This window comes from Perca flavescens, chromosome 15 (assembly GCF_004354835.1).
Source record: "Perca flavescens isolate YP-PL-M2 chromosome 15, PFLA_1.0, whole genome shotgun sequence".
Taxonomy (NCBI): Eukaryota; Metazoa; Chordata; class Actinopteri; order Perciformes; family Percidae; genus Perca; species Perca flavescens.
The window spans coordinates 28961669-28978263 of record NC_041345.1 but is presented as its reverse complement, the minus strand read 5'-3'; the positions used below and the strand labels follow the sequence as shown (position 1 = coordinate 28978263).

General features: G+C 43.3%; 1 protein-coding gene across 2 annotated transcripts in view; it reads right to left on the bottom strand.

The window, feature by feature from the left end:
- Positions 1-840: 840 nt before the first annotated feature.
- The window catches only part of rab11fip4a (RAB11 family interacting protein 4 (class II) a), a 37565-nt gene continuing 21810 nt past the window's right edge, over positions 841-16595 (bottom strand). For both annotated transcript variants that reach the window (XM_028600047.1, XM_028600048.1), the window contains 12 exons: positions 15143-15291; positions 14171-14332; positions 12233-12367; positions 10997-11032; positions 10621-10729; positions 7763-7866; positions 7194-7334; positions 6612-6693; positions 3765-3902; positions 3541-3687; positions 1720-1863; positions 841-1413 (listed from right to left, as the gene is read on the bottom strand). In XM_028600047.1, the coding sequence (XP_028455848.1) occupies positions 1297-1413; positions 1720-1863; positions 3541-3687; positions 3765-3902; positions 6612-6693; positions 7194-7334; positions 7763-7866; positions 10621-10729; positions 10997-11032; positions 12233-12367; positions 14171-14332; positions 15143-15291 (1464 nt within the window). In that variant the 3' untranslated portion in view covers positions 841-1296. The remainder of the gene's footprint in view (positions 1414-1719; positions 1864-3540; positions 3688-3764; positions 3903-6611; positions 6694-7193; positions 7335-7762; positions 7867-10620; positions 10730-10996; positions 11033-12232; positions 12368-14170; positions 14333-15142; positions 15292-16595) is intronic.

Below are 16595 nucleotides of genomic sequence, written 5' to 3'. Positions count from 1 at the left end.
CAATACAAATTCAAAACATTATGGACTGCTTTGGCAAATGGTTTGTAGAAAACATGCAAAACACTGGTATGGTCCTTTATGTTGCTAGTTGTTGTATGTCCTACACTCCTTAAATCTAGCCTCTGTTTCAGTCTGAGCCCCCCCAGTGAGATACAGCCCAGATATAATCAGTAACTGTAGAACAATTAGTACTGCGTCTACATCAAATACCAAAATATGTTTTTATGTATTCCCAAATATATACCAATCCCCACATTTCAGTAGTTTTAAATCTAGAGTTATAAAAGTTGGTAGACAGGTTAAACATGGCACAGCAGTTCTACAGATCGATTCATAAATAAGCATTTGGTTCGAGTGGATATGAAGACCATCCACTGTGTGTGTGTGTGTGTGTGTGTGTGTGTGTGTGTGTGTGTGTGTGTGTGTGTGTGTGTGTGTGTGTGTGTGTGTGTGTGTGTGTGTGTGTGCGCGCAACTACATTTGTTAGCAACAGTTCCAGTCACAAGTCACAAGTAGTGAGAACATTAAGGACATTCAGAATTTCAGTTTAAAGTTATAATCCTTGAGATTTTCATTAAATCAAACCCTGTTTTTGATACCATTCATGGTCAGCATTTTTTCAGCAATTACAGTATCTCTCTCTCGCAGTTTTATTTTTTTTTTATTGTTAGTGGCGGAGTCTGCCATTCCCTTGCTGGATTCAAATTGCCTTCACACACACACACACACACACACACACACACACACACACACACACACACACACACACACACACACACACACACACACACACACACACACACACACACACACACACACACACACACACACACACACACACACACACACACACACACACACACACACACACACACACACACGAGGGATAGACAGGAGAGGACGCAGCATGTAATCCAGTTGTTACTGCTAATGCTAACCCAACGTTACCTGTTGCAGCTAGTTCACGTTCACTTTCAGAAGCCACAGAACGCAGGTTAGCTCTAACTGCGATCATTCAGCAAAAATGTGTCTACAGAACAAGACGTGGTAATCCTGTCTGAGAAAACAACACGGGTTTATTTGGCTGCACCGTGAACAAATACACCCGCTGCTCTTCTGTTGCATTTCTGCCCTCGGTTTCCCTCCAGAAACTACGCGGGTCGCCAAGTCAACCAGGACTAAAATCACAAGGAGTATAACTTTAAGGTAGGGGCTAATGGAAGATCCCCACAACTACAGTAATACAAGGGTGTGTGTGTGTGTGTGTGTGTGTGTGTGTGTGTGTGTGTGTGGCGTTTAACTCTTGATCTCCAGGATGGAGGGGTTATGGTCGAGAATGGCCAGAATGATTTTGTCCATGTACTGCCTCAGACGCAGGTTGATCTCCTCCTGCTCCTTCAAAGCATCGACCAGCTGAGAGAGAGAGAGAGAGAGACGGAGAAATGCATAAGAAGAGCAGTCCTGACACACATTACTCAGCATTACATTTGTCAGCATTTGTCTTGCTAACGTTTGGGCCCCACTGTGTAGCTGTCGGTTGCTTTATTGACCTCTTCTGCCTTGCTTGGTTTGTAAAAGCACTTTGTAAACTCTGTTTTTGAAGGTGCTATATAAATAGTTATTATTATTATTATTATTATTATTATTATTATTATTATTATTATTATTATTATTATTATTACTACTACTACTACACCCATCCACCAGCGGCACACTAACCTCATCCCTGGAGGCGTTGTCGATTTCCGCCGCCAGGCACTGGGCCTTGGTATGACAGGCAAACAGGTTCTTCGCCTCGTACAAACTCAGGCTGAGAATTTGAGCGTTCAGGTCGTCGTTCTGATCCCGCAGCTTAAAGTTCTCCTGAGGAAGCAAAGAGAGAACAGTTCCTTTTAGAGGGGATTGTGGGTCAAACTCTTGACTCTGTGCATTACAGAAACAGTGGCTATTTAATATATGGAAGTCAACACACACTTGAAAGCAATTTCAAACTTTTGTCAGCATGAGACAAAACGCTTAGTAACTTAATTTGTGTAGTGGAACTTAGCATTAAAGAAATATTAAATACTCTTATTTACTTTCTTGCTGAGATCTAGATAGGAAGGTCGCTACCTTCTTAGGTCTGTTAAATATAAAGCTACAGCCAGCAGCTGGTTAGCTTAGCACAACGACTGGAGCCAGGGGGGAAAAACAGCTAGCCTGGCTCTGTCCAAAGATAGGCTATTGCTGTATGTCAAATATAATTTTCACATCTTAAGTTTGTCTCAAAACTCTGTGTGTGCAAAATGCAGATCTGCAAGTGTAGAACTGAGATCCAAAAAATGCATTTTTTTCACTAATGAAAACTGGATTCACAATGCCTGTTCAAAAAGTTGTAAATGTTAGGAAAAGATTCACAAATGCATTCATTTGTAAATTAATTCTCTGTAATCACAGATATGTTTTTAATTTGTGGAGCTTGTTTGTTTGACACAGTAACGGCAGGTTTAAATCGGGGCAGAAGCTCTGCAAACACCACCATATTTCCAGAGACGGGCGAGCAGCCGTCTGGCACCAGAAGCACATTTCTCAGCGCATTTCTCAAGTGATTCTGCTCGAGTGCTGTTTACTATCACAGGTAAAGCTAATCTGTGTGTGTGTGTGTGTGTGTGTGTGTGTGTGTGTGTCTTTGTAGACTCATTTTGAAAAGGTGCTAAATAAATAAAGTTATAATCCGTGATAATATAATACAAATATAATATCCTTTCCAATATATTGGACAGGCTCTAACAGGTTTAATCTCAAGTCTATTGTCTATATGTTCCATGTTTGTTATGCACTCTGTGTGGACTTAACCTAAACCACTTGAGAATGAATGTAGAGAATGGTGAGATATATAAGCTAAAGGCGCTGACACACCAACCCGATTATCGGCCGTCGGACAGTCTGGCGAGGTCGGTGACTTGAGTCCGTTCGGTGTGTTCCGTGCAGTCGTCAGTCGGAGGAGCCGTCAGCGTTCATTCGGGCCGATCTGACTTGTTGAATCGGTCAGTGGGCAGTCAGACTCAATGACCAATCTGATTGGTGGAGTGCTAGCCCTTGACTAGCGAATCAGTGCTTCTTCCACAAGAAGAAGCCCGAGAGCTGACAACAGCGGTATCTCCTTATTACTAGCCATCGTATTTTCTTCCATTCAGCGAGTAATGACGACAACGATCCTTCTTGACTACTATCAACACTCTGTGATGAAAACAATGACTGACGACAACGTGCTGTGTGTTTACTAGGTCTAGAGAGATGTTCCCTCATTTTCGGTTTTCATTTTTTGGGCGACAATACAGATTAGCGCCGCCTGCTGTTATGGAGACGTATTACGTCTCGCGTACGTGCAGAATGTACGCTCAAGTCGGCGTCGCTTCGGTGTGTTCTGAGGCACTTTTTTGAGGGACGGGAGCCGAGTGATCGGTCCGACTGCCTTTTCTGCCGCCGGTTGGTGTGTCAGAGCCTTTAGGAGAAGTGCTGGGGAGTGTGTGCTGTGTGTGTGTGTGTGTGTGTGTAAACCTGTTTCAGTCTCTTGACTTCATGTTCCATCTCGATCTCTCTGGTCCTGGCGTTGTACTCAGACAAGCCCTTGCCCTGTCCTGGATGCTCCATCTCCAGCTTAAACATCTGCAGATACTCCAGCTCCCGGCGGAGATCATCAATCAACTGCACAGAAAAGATGCCATTTATTGGAACTGCTTTACATTTTCCATGGCACCCTTCTGTTATGTAAAGTGCCTCACCTCCTGCATAGCCTCCTTTTCCTTCTGAAACTCATGGCGGTTATGCCAGAGCTTGTCCATTATCTTCCTGTAGAGGTCCATCTCATCTTTCAGCCTCAGACCGGTGTCCTCCAGCTTGTCTGTCATCCTCTGCTTCTCCTGCACAGCAAAGAGGGCAGGAAGCCATTGTTGAGATAGAAAGCAAATTCACTTTTTAAAAAGGTTAAAAGAATAATTCTGCTTTATTACATTTTTTATATATATATATATATATATATATATATATATATATATATATATATATATATATATATATATATATATATATATATATATATATATATATACACACAATCACACACACAGTGAGGAAAATAAGTATTTGAACACCCTGCTATTTTGCAAGTTCTCCCACTTAGAAATCATGGAGGGGTCTGAAATTTTCATCGTAGGTGCATGTCCACTGTGAGAGATATAATCTAAAAAAAAAAAAATCCAGAAATCACAATGTATGATTTTTTAACTATTTATTTGTACGATACAGCTGCAAATAAGTATTTGAACACCTGAGAAAATCAATGTTAATATTTGGTACAGTAGCCTTTGTTTGCAAGTACAGAGGTCAAACGTTTCCTGTAGTTTTTCACCAGGTTTGCACACACTGCAGGAGGGATTTTGGCCCACTGCTCCACACAGATCTTCTCTAGATCAGTCAGGTTTCTGGGCTGTCGCTGAGAAACACAGAGTTTGAGCTCCCTCCAAAGATTCTCTATTGGGTTTAGGTCTGGAGACTGGCTAGGCCACGCCAGAACCTTCATATGCTTCTTACAGAGCCACTCCTTGGTTATCCTGGCTGTGTGCTTCGGCTCATTGTCATGTTGGAAGACCCAGCCTCGACCCATCTTCAATGCTCTAACTGAGGGAAGGAGGTTGTTCCCCAAAATCTCGCAATACATGGCCCCGGTCATCCTCTCCTTAATACAGTGCAGTCGCCCTGTCCCATGTGCAGAAAAACACCCCCAAAGCATGATGCTACCACCCCCATGCTTCACAGTAGGGATGGTGTTCTTGGGATGGTACTCATCATTCTTCTTCCTCCAAACACGGTTAGTGGAATTATGACCAAAAAGTTCTTTTTTGGTCTCATCTGACCACATGACTTTCTCCCATGACTCCTCTGGATCATCCAAATGGTCATTGGCAAACTTAAGACGGGCCTTGACGTGCTGGTTTAAGCAGGGGAACCTTCCGTGCTATGCATGATTTCAAACCATGACGTCTTACTGTATTACCAACAGTAACCTTGGAAATGGTGGTCCCAGCTCTTTTCAGGTCATTGACCAGCTCCTCCCGTGTAGTTCTGGGCTGATTTCTCACCTTTCTTAGGATCATTAAGACCCCACGAGGTGAGATCTTGCATGGAGCCCCAGTCCGAGGGAGATTGACAGTCATGTTTAGCTTCTTCCATTTTCTAATGATTGCTCCAACAGTGGACCTTTTTTCACCAGGCTGCTTGGCAATTTCCCCGTAGCCCTTTCCAGCCTTGTGGAGGTGTACAATTTTGTCTCTAGTGTCTTTGGACAGCTCTTTGGTCTTGGCCATGTTAGTAGTTGGCTTCTTACTGATTGTATGGGGTGGACAGGTGTCTTTATGCAGCTAACGACCTCAAACAGGTGCATCTAATTTAGGATAATAAATGGAGTGGAGGTGGACATTTTAAAAGGCAGACTAACAGGTCTTTGAGGGTCAGAATTCTAGCTGCTAGACAGGTGTTCAAATACTTATTTGCAGCTGTATCATTCAAATAGTTAAAAAAATCATATATCGGGATTTCTGGATTTTCTTTTTAGATTATGTCTCTCATAGTGGACATGCACCTACGATGACAATTTCAGACCCCTCCATGATTTCCAAGTGGGAGAACTTGCAAAATAGCAGGGTGTTCAAATACTTATTTTCCTCACCGTATATATATATATATATATATATATATATATATATATATATATATATATATATATATATATATACATACATACACACACACACACACACACACACACACACACACACACACACACACACACACACACACAGTGCCTTGCTCAAGGGCAAGGAGGTGAACTGGCATCTCTCCAGCTACCAGTCCACGCTCCATAATTCGGTCCGTACGGGGACTTGAAACAGCGACCCTCAGGTTCCCGATCCAACTCCCTACGGACTGAGCTTCTGCCACCCCCAACATTTATCATTTACTGAACGGTGGATGCTTGGTGTTACAGGGTTATTGAACAGGGATTGGTCTTGACACTATGGACTGGTGTTAAGTGTTCATCATAGTGGCAGTCTGTGGGAAGAAACTGTTCTTGTGCCTGGTTGTTTGGGCCAACAGTGTTCTGTAGTGCCTACAAGAGGGGAGAAGCTCAAACAGGTTGGGTCCAGGGTGCGATGGGTCTGTAGTGATGCTTCCTTTGTTGTAATTCCTGTTTATTTTGATTTGATTTTTTTTTTTTTACCAAGTTGCTAGTGCATGATTTATTATTTTAATAGTCTTACACTGCCAGACCTTCATCCACAGCGCAGCTTTTTATTAAACACTGGTACTCGGTATCAGCCCATACCAAATCCCAGGTATCGGTATCGGGACTGAAAGTCAGATCGGTTCATCCCCAATTACGACAACACTGTAGTCACCAAAGTTATTGCTGAGATTTGGGAAGACCACATTGCTAAAACGAGTCGGTCTGTAAACTGTGACGGATGTTTCTGAATACTTCCACTGTTGACATTCCTTTCTCTTGGAAATAATTAAATAAAGCCTCTGGGTTGTAATAAACAAGAATAGTCCTTTGGGTTAATCACACTCACCTGGTCCAGTTTCTCAGTCTGCGACTTGAGTCTGCACACATTCAACTTCATCTCTCCATTCTCTTCCTCCAACAGCTGTATCCTACACACACACACACACACACACACACACACACACACACACACACACACACACACACACACACACACACACACACACACACACACACACACACACACACACACACACACACACACACACACAGTCAGTACAGTATCCCACAGAACTAAAACTCTACATCTTTGACAAGTTCGGGTTTACTGAATAAATCATGAAACTGGGGACACAATCTAACTCAGATTGGAGAAAAAACTTAATCCATGCGCTTTGTTTGTAGCCTGTAAGGCGGCTGCTTCCAGCTTTTTACAGTAAAAAAATAAATAAAAAACATCTATATAGAGCTGCAGACTTCTCATCAACATTATAAATCATAAATCCACCGGAGTTTAAAATGCCAACACAAAGAAAGCAGAAGGTAACGGACATCTGGCCGAAGAGAAGGACATCTGGCGGAATTTGGGGTGGCACCGGAGCAATCCCGGAAGTGGAACATCATGGATATAGACTACTGATGAGTTTACCTGTTACAGAGCAGGTCTATCTCCATGTTTCGGTCCCTGTCCAGCTTGCTGTAAGCCTCCCGGTGCCTCTTGGTCTCCTCATCCAGACTCTGATCTGCCCTGGCCTCGGCATCCTTCACCTGCTCCTCCAGCTCATGCACCCTGGGATTAAAAACACAAACAACAGTACATGCAGGTCAAATATGCAATGTTTAACATAGTGGCAATAAAGCTGCCATAAAGATTCTATGATTTCCAGATGAGGTTATGTAGACCTACGGAGCAAATCCTTAAGACGTAACCTCAGTCTCAAAAAAAGCACATGTGAATTCATCATCTGTGAAACAGAGAATTAGACACACTCTGAATGAGAAGGAGTGACAGAGAAGGATCACATGTGATCTATGTGATAAATTCACTTGCGGGCACACATGGTTTAGGGATAGGGTGGTTGGTTTTTGGAAATGTTCCACATGTGAAAACATGAATATCACGTGTTATTTAAAAAATAAAATGTTAATATGACTAATTCTAGGCCAACATAAAAAAAGCATTAATAAATAAAGGATGCAGTGATTGTGTTTTCCTACCTGTGAACAAGTTGTGTGTTCTCCTGTTTGAGTTTAGACTTGAGGTCACCGTTGGCAAGACTGTCGCTTTCCAACTCTGTCACCTTCTTCTCCAGATAACTGACCTGAGAAAGACAACCAGGCTTTAAACTTCCACATCCTACCACACACACACACACACACACACACACACACACACACACACACACACACACACACACACACACACACACACACACATAGGAGACCTCAGGTGGAGATGAGATCCTCTGGTTTGGTTTACTTTGTATCATAGACATTCCTAAAATCTGAGCCCTTTTATTAGGTACAGTATACCTCCTCATAGCAAGAAATCATGTAGCTGCAACTCCAGGCACACAAAGGTCAAGAGGTTGAGTTAGCTTTTAGCTGGTCTCCGGCTTTTATTCAGCAGGCTTACACATGACAGTACCCATGTGAATTGTGCAGTATGTCAGCATTCCGCCTCAAAAGGCTGAGGAGACAAGGTCATCAGTGTTTGTCAGTCTCTGTAGAGCCAGATTAAGAAGGAGCTGGCAACAGAACACATGCACACAGATGCAATATCCAACTATTACCTCTGCCAAGGAGGTTATGTGTCGGCAGGGGGAGAGTTCTAAGCCCGAAAAAGCTACCTCTCCTTATGACCCGTCTCTCTTAGTTACGCTGTTATAGTTACCCTGTTATAGTTCTAGACTGTTGGAGGACTTCCTTCCTTCCTTTGACACACTGAGCTGCTCTCTCCTCTCCCTTTCTATTACTATTAGTATTACTATTTGTGTGTATCCCGTTCCAGAAATGCTTGTTACTAATCCTAGCTTCTGGGGAGTTTACTCCCCGGAGTCCTTATGTTTTTTCCCCCAGCGTATTTCCTTGGAGAACGTTGGCACCAAGATCCTGGTTCCAGCTGTCGCCGTGGTCCTGCTGCACTCCCTGCTGAGCTCAGCGGTGCCCTGCAATGTCATGCTGCTTCCTTCTGAACCCTGCAGCTTCCCGCTACATCCAGTCACTGTTCCATTATTAATGTGACTATTATTGCCACTGTTCATCACACCCCCAACCGGACCGTCAGACACCGCCTACCAAGAGCCTGGGTCTGTCCGAGGTTTCTTCCCAAGAGGGAGTTTTTCCTCGCCACTGTCGCACTGCTTGCTCTTGAGGGAATTACTGTAATTGTTGGAATTGTTGGGGCTTTGTAAATTATAGAGTGTGGTCTAGACCTACTCTATCTGTAAAGTGTCTCGAGATAACCTATGTTATGATTTGATACTATAAATAAAACTGAATTGAATTGAATGTGTTCTTTGCTTGTTGGTTTGTCTGACAGCAAGAATATGGAAAAACTACTGGCCCGATGTGGTGTCAGAATAATCGGAATAATGAGTACGCGACTGGGAAAATTCACACTGCATATACATTGTGAGATAGGGCATGCCTTAGCGGAGGCCTACACTCTCTGAGTGCCCTTCTAGTTTTATAGGAGTTTACATTTTTTACTTGGTTACAGCTAAAATGTTTGTTGAGAATAAAAACAGTATTAAAAACAGTAAGGGAGAACCTCTTTCACTTTTTCCAGATTAGGACTTTGTCAAGGAGACATTCCCCCACTTTCCAAACCTCCCCCCCTCCCTCCGAAACCCTGACAGATTCCCTCCTGGCCTGTGTTTCTGCATTGTACGATCTATTATGCTCGACCTCTGCGAACCCTCGTACTTTGACAGAAGCGGCATGGGAGAGCGCTCTGAACATGACTATTACGGACCAACAATGGGACCTTGCTCTGGCTATGGTTCCCTCGTCCTCCACATGTGCTCGTCATGGCCTAATCCAATGGAAGGTCCTTCATAGAGTCCACTACACAAACGCAAAATTGTCTAAAATATACTCCACTGTCCGGGACGCCTGTAACAGGTGTAACCAGTCTCCTGCCAACCATTCTCATATGTTCTGGTCTTGCCATAAATTAAGTACTTTTTGGATGAGCATTTTTGACACCATGAGTAGAGCCTACGAGCATATTAAGCCGTTGTCAGCCATTTTTGGCATTTCCTCTGACGCTAACCTCCCTGTTGCACTGAGGCGGGCCCTGGCGTTTACATCTCTGCTAGCTCGGAGACTGATCTTGCTTAACTGGAAGCTTCCCCGCCCCCCCCCTACACACAAGCGCTGGATTAAAGAGGTGCTCGACAATTTGAAGCTGGAGAAGCTTAGATCTTCACTGAAAGGCTCTATTTCGACATTCCTAGAGACATTTAACCCTTTCCTAGAACGCGTTGACTCCCTCAGCTTATCTCCTGACTTGGAGGACTGAGCTCCTTCTGGATTGCTGCATTTGACGCCAGCTGCCAAACCCCCATCTCTCTCCATCTCCCTCTCCCTCTCTCTCTGCTGTGTAGTGTGACTTGTTAAAATAAAAAAATAAAAAAAAACAGTCAGGGAGCACTGAATACTAAACTGTACCTACAATACTAAAATAATAAAAAACAGTTAAGCGTGCCTTCATGGGACACTCCAGCAGGATCATCCACCATGTTAGAAAGCACTCCAGCAACATAACACTTACTTCAGTTCACTCCAATGATCTGTACAGTTGGAACTAACATACTATAGTGAAAAGGAACTCTATGGTGCAATCACCTCAGTTTGAAATAGAATGGGATTGTTTTTAGTGAATTGTTGAATCCATGCATCCAAGGCATTAAAGTAGGCATCCAGCTATTGCTACTACCAGGCAGGTGAACCAGAAACAAACAGCTAATTATTTTAACAGGGTTTTCATGCAAAATGTACAAAAACAGCCTGCATTTTTTAGGGTGTGCGTTTGTGTGTGTGTGTGTGTGTGTGTGTGTGTGTGTTTGTACTTTCTCTGTGATGTCAAGGTCGCAGGAGTCGATGCTGTCTGTGAACAGATCCTCTGTGCTGCTGCCCTGACTGGACCCAAACACGCTGTGGTTGGCCTGGAACAGCTGACTGGAGGGAGGAGATGACCCGTTAGGAAACCAACAGCACAGACAGAGGACACCATTACCCATTCTACATGATCACAATCGCATACAGACTGTGCCAGCTTCTGAAACTGCTCATCCATTTTAGGACTCTTATTTATCACCCTGCTTAAATGCTGAACCCATCATTGGGATCTGTTAAAAGAGATAGGTCGCCCCCCCTTCTTTCTATGCAAATGAAGATTTACTGCAGTACTTTCATTAAAAAACGTTGGAAGGTCAGGTCACTTACCGTCCAAATGCTGTGCTGGAAATCTTTCGATTAGGGCTGAAATACAAGAGAGAGAGACTGAGTCACACACACCAGGGGTGACAACTCTCACACATTGACACTATTCACACACTCTCACGCCACACGTCTATTTTCAGACAGCAGATCAAGCAGAGACAAATGTATATTTATATAACTGATAGCTTGCGCTGCCCTGGATACCTACATGGGAACATAACAATGTTTAGAATAAACAGCTGACAAAGCTAACATTTGTGTGGAAATAATATGACAGCAGGATAACCAATATGATGGGAGGATTTTTAAACCTGTAATAAGGCCAGCTGCTGCTGAAAACTAAAAAAGGAAAATAATTCTTAAAGTCTTTCATTCAACATGTTATTAATGACGCTTTATGTTTCTGATCCAGTCCCTCCTGTCTGTCCTCAGCAGCTGTCAGTAGCTACTTTCTCTGCACTGAGCTTTTTTTTTTTTTTTTATCTCTTTACCTCCACAAGTTGATGGCTAGCTGCTGCTCTGAGCGCACAAGCAGACACTGCAGGCTCTATTTTAGTGAAGCCACTGGCGAAGACAGATCGCAGTGTGCCCTGCCAAGTGCGTCGGGAGCAAAACGCACCTTTGGTCATTTCGTGGCCAGGCTCCCTTGGCACACCTGTCGCCCACTTGGGCACGAAGTTGGAGCCGTTTTCTATGTTTCAGTGCAGAATAAACTGTGTAGAATAATTCATCATAAAGACACGTTTGATGTGCCAGCAAGCGTGGAGGCTATTTTACGACTTTGACTACTATGCTGTTATTGTTATAGCTACCTCTGATCACAAATCAAGCATCAAAGATTGGAATACATCAAATCATTGAAAGTTGAGTTGTTTGAGCCTATTCAAATTGGCACAGACACTCTTTTATCTGCCACGGGTTTTTCACAAACTGTTCTTTTGTCGCTGTTTTCCATCTCACACACAGAAACACAAAAACTTGCAACCAGCCACCCCATCAGAATGGGATACGGTTGCTATAGCAACAGCTCAGGCTCACCCTTTGATGTGGGTGCAGCGTCTGGTGCCAAGAATGAATAAGGAGGGTGGGATTGGGGTGGATGGCTTATGTGTATCTGAGGCTTTGAGCAAATCAGGGAGATGCTGAGGCAGCAGCTTGAGTCTATCTGCCAGCCAGCCCTGTTTGGTCCCGTGCAGCCTTTGCGTTTATGGTGCCGTCTTCGTGTGCTGTGCGTTTTACCTGTTGGCCTTGAGGTTTCGAAGGCGAGCCTCCAGGTCGTTGAGTAGATTCACTTTCTTGCAGCACTGAGAACAGTAGATGTCCAGCAGCTCACTGTTATACAGCTGCCGCATCTTCTGAGGAGTCTGCCCAGCACTGCAAATACAAAGAACACATGGACATACAGACGTGAAATGTGGAACTATGCTAGTCAAAATTTAAGTAGGAAAGATATTAAATACAGTTGGTTACAGCAACAAATGCGTTAACCACAGCGTGACCAAATCCTTTCCTGCTTGCACTGCAATTCATTTTGTGATGCACGGACCATCAGTCAATGGCAATGGCACAATTCAACAGAGGCATCCATTGGCCCTTTTCACAGCAGAAAGGTTGTTCGTTTGTTTTTCTTGAAGGGCACAGTAAGCCAGCAACCTGACGGCCAGCGTCTGTGGTCATTCCAGAGAATACAGACTTATCTTGGCAAGCGCTTCGGCAAATTATCTGTTGCCCTGATGGCAACAAAGGGAAGATGAATTTCCAAATGCCTCGGTGTTCTTTTGGCTCTTTAAATGTACAGATCTGACCCCACAAATATAAATGACCAGTCTGGTGTATATTAGATTTTGCTTCATTGTTAATATACATGTCAGAATACACGTATGTAGTTGTTGGTAGCGTGTAATCGACAGAGCTCGGTTGAGCTGGTAATCTTGTTGCAGACCTGTTTCAGTGGAAAGTGAACGAGAGCAGGCAGCCCTGACAAAAGCTGCAACCATCGCATACACACTCGTCCTAATTTAACTAAATGTTACCAGACCAATCTTTTTTTCCATTTGGCTCGTCTCCCATCATTGTTACTTTATTGATGTTATCCTGTATGACAGAGGCTATTGAAATGCTATACATACTTATCTGTGATCATAATGACAGTGTTTATGGTTTAACCTCAAATTTACTCAATTATTTGACATGAAAATCTAGATGTAATTCACATGAGGCAGCCATCAGATCAGTCTGCCGCTGTATATTAATTGGCTGTGCAGACTTGATTGGAAGGTCAATCGCTTTTCAACTTAAGACATTCAAATATGGAATATGGAAATACAGGAATACAGTGCAATCTTTTTAATTATTTATCCGTCACACAGTCAGGGCCTCACATCAAGATGCCATTTTAAAAATCCTCTAATTGTCGCTTGGTGATACTTAACTGAAATAAGTAATAATCAGATTGCTGACTAGAACTTTTGTAGATTGTAAGCAGTCTTTGAGAACTATAATATATATATAAAAATTTTTATAATCTTTAATATAGGTTTGGTTAACAGAAAAAAAACCTTCATAGGGCAAAATTGGACTAATAAAATCTAAATCTCTATAACGTCATGTTGGTCAAACACCTAAACTAATCAGCTCTCAGATCAGTAGAGAGCCAGGCATTTCCCATCATGCCTTGAAGTATGTGCAGTTGGTGGATTTTGTGGAGTTATTGTTGCTTATGTTTGCATGATGTCAGGTGGGACAGAAATCTAACCAGCTGCGCTGCGCTGGCCTCTCCAACAGGAAAAGCAAAAGGTGTTACTGATAACATTAACAATGGCTCCACTCTATTCAAGTGTCCCAGGGAGCCACAACAGGGGGACAGTGAGGCTGCATGAACAATACCAGCACCCTGAAAGTGAAGCAGCTAAAAGGAATTCAGCCATCATACATTTCTACTGTGACATGTCAACTTGTCTTCAATGAAAAAGGCCTTTCAAGCATCCCCCTGTTGTACGCAAGTAGTACTTGGCTTACTCTGTAATACATTTTTTTTTTTTTATATTCTAGTATGGAACAGGAACAGATCAAGAAAAAGGAAACCAAAAAGTGACACCCCTGTTACGTCTGGAAAAATATGCTTCAAGATACAAATGGATGTGATTCAGGGTGTGCGCTTCTAGCTCGACCACCAACCTGGAGGGAACGGATGATCCCAGGTCTGAGAAGCCATTTGTTCGAGAGTCTTCTTCAGGGCAAGGACTGCTGGGGGTAAAATCCACATCCTCCCCCTCACCATAATCTTCAAACTGCTCTTCCCCGGAGATGACAGACGCAGACGCTGAGCCAATCAGGTGTCTAGGGTTGCACAGCAGGAAGTACAGGAAGGGTGGTTCATTCAAAAAAGGGGAAAAGAACAATAAAATGCCACAGTCAAATCTAAACTAACTTAACTTCTTCTCACTCCTGTTACTCACTTATAGACAATATAAATATATATATAGGCTCTAGAACATTTCAAAAGGATGGGCCAGGCTGGGGCCACATGCAATTCTAGGCGTACCAAATATACACCGGAATGGGGACCAACCATCTTGACACATGAATACAATTGCCTCATCCACAAGAGTCTTAGCTTTCCACTTTACCCAATTTATGCAATTCCAAGACTGTTTATGGACCGCAGTGGGCAGAAATATTGAAATATGCCTTTTCAAGAATAGGGGAAAATGACTTTAGAACTACAAATGTTTTGCCCCAAACTGCATGGGGTATACATGGATACCCATAGAATCCATTTACATTTGGATATCTTGAGGTGAGAGGTCAAGGGACCCCTTTGAAAATGGCCACACCAGTTTTTCCCCTCATAAAAATTGTGCCTAATTTTGGAGCGTCATTCAGCCCCTTCTCAACAAGTTGGCATGACACATTTCCTACCCAATGGATTTCCTTGAATTGTGACTGCTTTCATATGATACAAATATATTCACTTTATCCTTAAAACAGCCTATGAAAGACAGTCTAGTTAGCAGGGGGCAGGATTGAGTCCAGACCAGACTTAATATTACAGGGGCACTGCCCCCCCCACCCCCTCAGAATTGCCATTGCTTAGAGTCACTAAGTAGCCCCGATAAGGGCCCACTCCCAGATATTGCTGTGACTGACCTGTCTTGCCGTGTCGGATCCAAAGAGTTTTCAGCGCTGCTGTCCATGTCACACTCCCCGTCGGCACCACAACCCTCACCATACACACTGCTTTCTGGGTAGGACCTCGTGCACATGATAACGGGAGGGCCCAGCTTGGCCTCACCGTTCTAAAACAGACAAAATGAAACATTAGCATGTCAACAAATCTGCACTAGGGGTGCAATGATTAATCAACGTAAATCTGTGACCAAAGTAGCTGCCAACAAATTTAGTCATCGATATGGTCATCAGTTAGTTGGTGACGTCATCAAGCAGCGCCTCACAGTGCAGTTTCTGCCTGTGACACTGCTTACATGAGGGAACAACAGCGCAAAGCTTTGGCTAAACCTTCATGACAAAAAAAAACCCATCAAAAAGTATGGGGGCATTTCACCATGTTTGCCCACCTGTTATTGAAAAAGCTTATTATGCAGGGTAAGATAAAGACACAAACTAAAAAATAGCTGCTGGCCAGTTTTCCCTAGTATACAGATCACCAGAAACATTTATTGGCAACAACAGATGGAGAGCCATTCTGCAAACATTTTGCCAATTGGTGGGAAGTGCTGTGGACGAAGTAGGCCACATTTGGTGGTAGAGCGAATGGCGTTTAACCATCTATCCAGCTACTTTAAATAACTCCCGTTACTGTATTGTTTCAACAGTTAACGTCATTTAACGGCGTTTTGCAGGGAATTAGCCATTCCAGAGCTTGCCTCCCTACGTGCAAATGTTCCACCATAAACAAGTTCCTTCCTGCAACTATTTTGCAGAGGCACCGTCACTTTATTAGGAGCTTAGGGCCACCCAAGACAATGCAAACAAGCCACATGTTTTTTTTCTCTTATCCTAGAATGTATGTGTGGTGCAGCCAGACCTTACTCCAGTGCTGACACAGCACTGTGGAGATAGGTCTGGCAATGCGAGACTAGACAGTAATCCAGTAACTAGATCAGTAACACTTAGACTGATGGGACACCTTTTAAATGTAATTTAAAATATGATCTTAAACCTCTGTTATGTCTGTTAAAGCAGCAGCTCTATAGGTGCGGTTTAAAACCACATAGAATTTGATTTGACAGGTCTTGAATAGACTTAAATTTAACTTGCAGCCACCTTATGATATGACAGTAGACTTCTAGCATTTGACCTGGAGATGGTCTGCTGTGTTGTTTTATCAGACACCGAGTGGGATGTAGCATGGCCCAGATCTGTGTGTCATCAATTATGCATGGGGCTGTCTGGCTTCACCCAACTGAGGTGCCCAGGCAGGGTACACACCCAGTCACAAACACACACACACACACCCAGTCACAAACACACACACACCCAGTCTCACACACACACACCCAGTCTCTCTCTCTCACACACACACACACACACACACACACACACACACACACACACACACACACACACACACACACACACA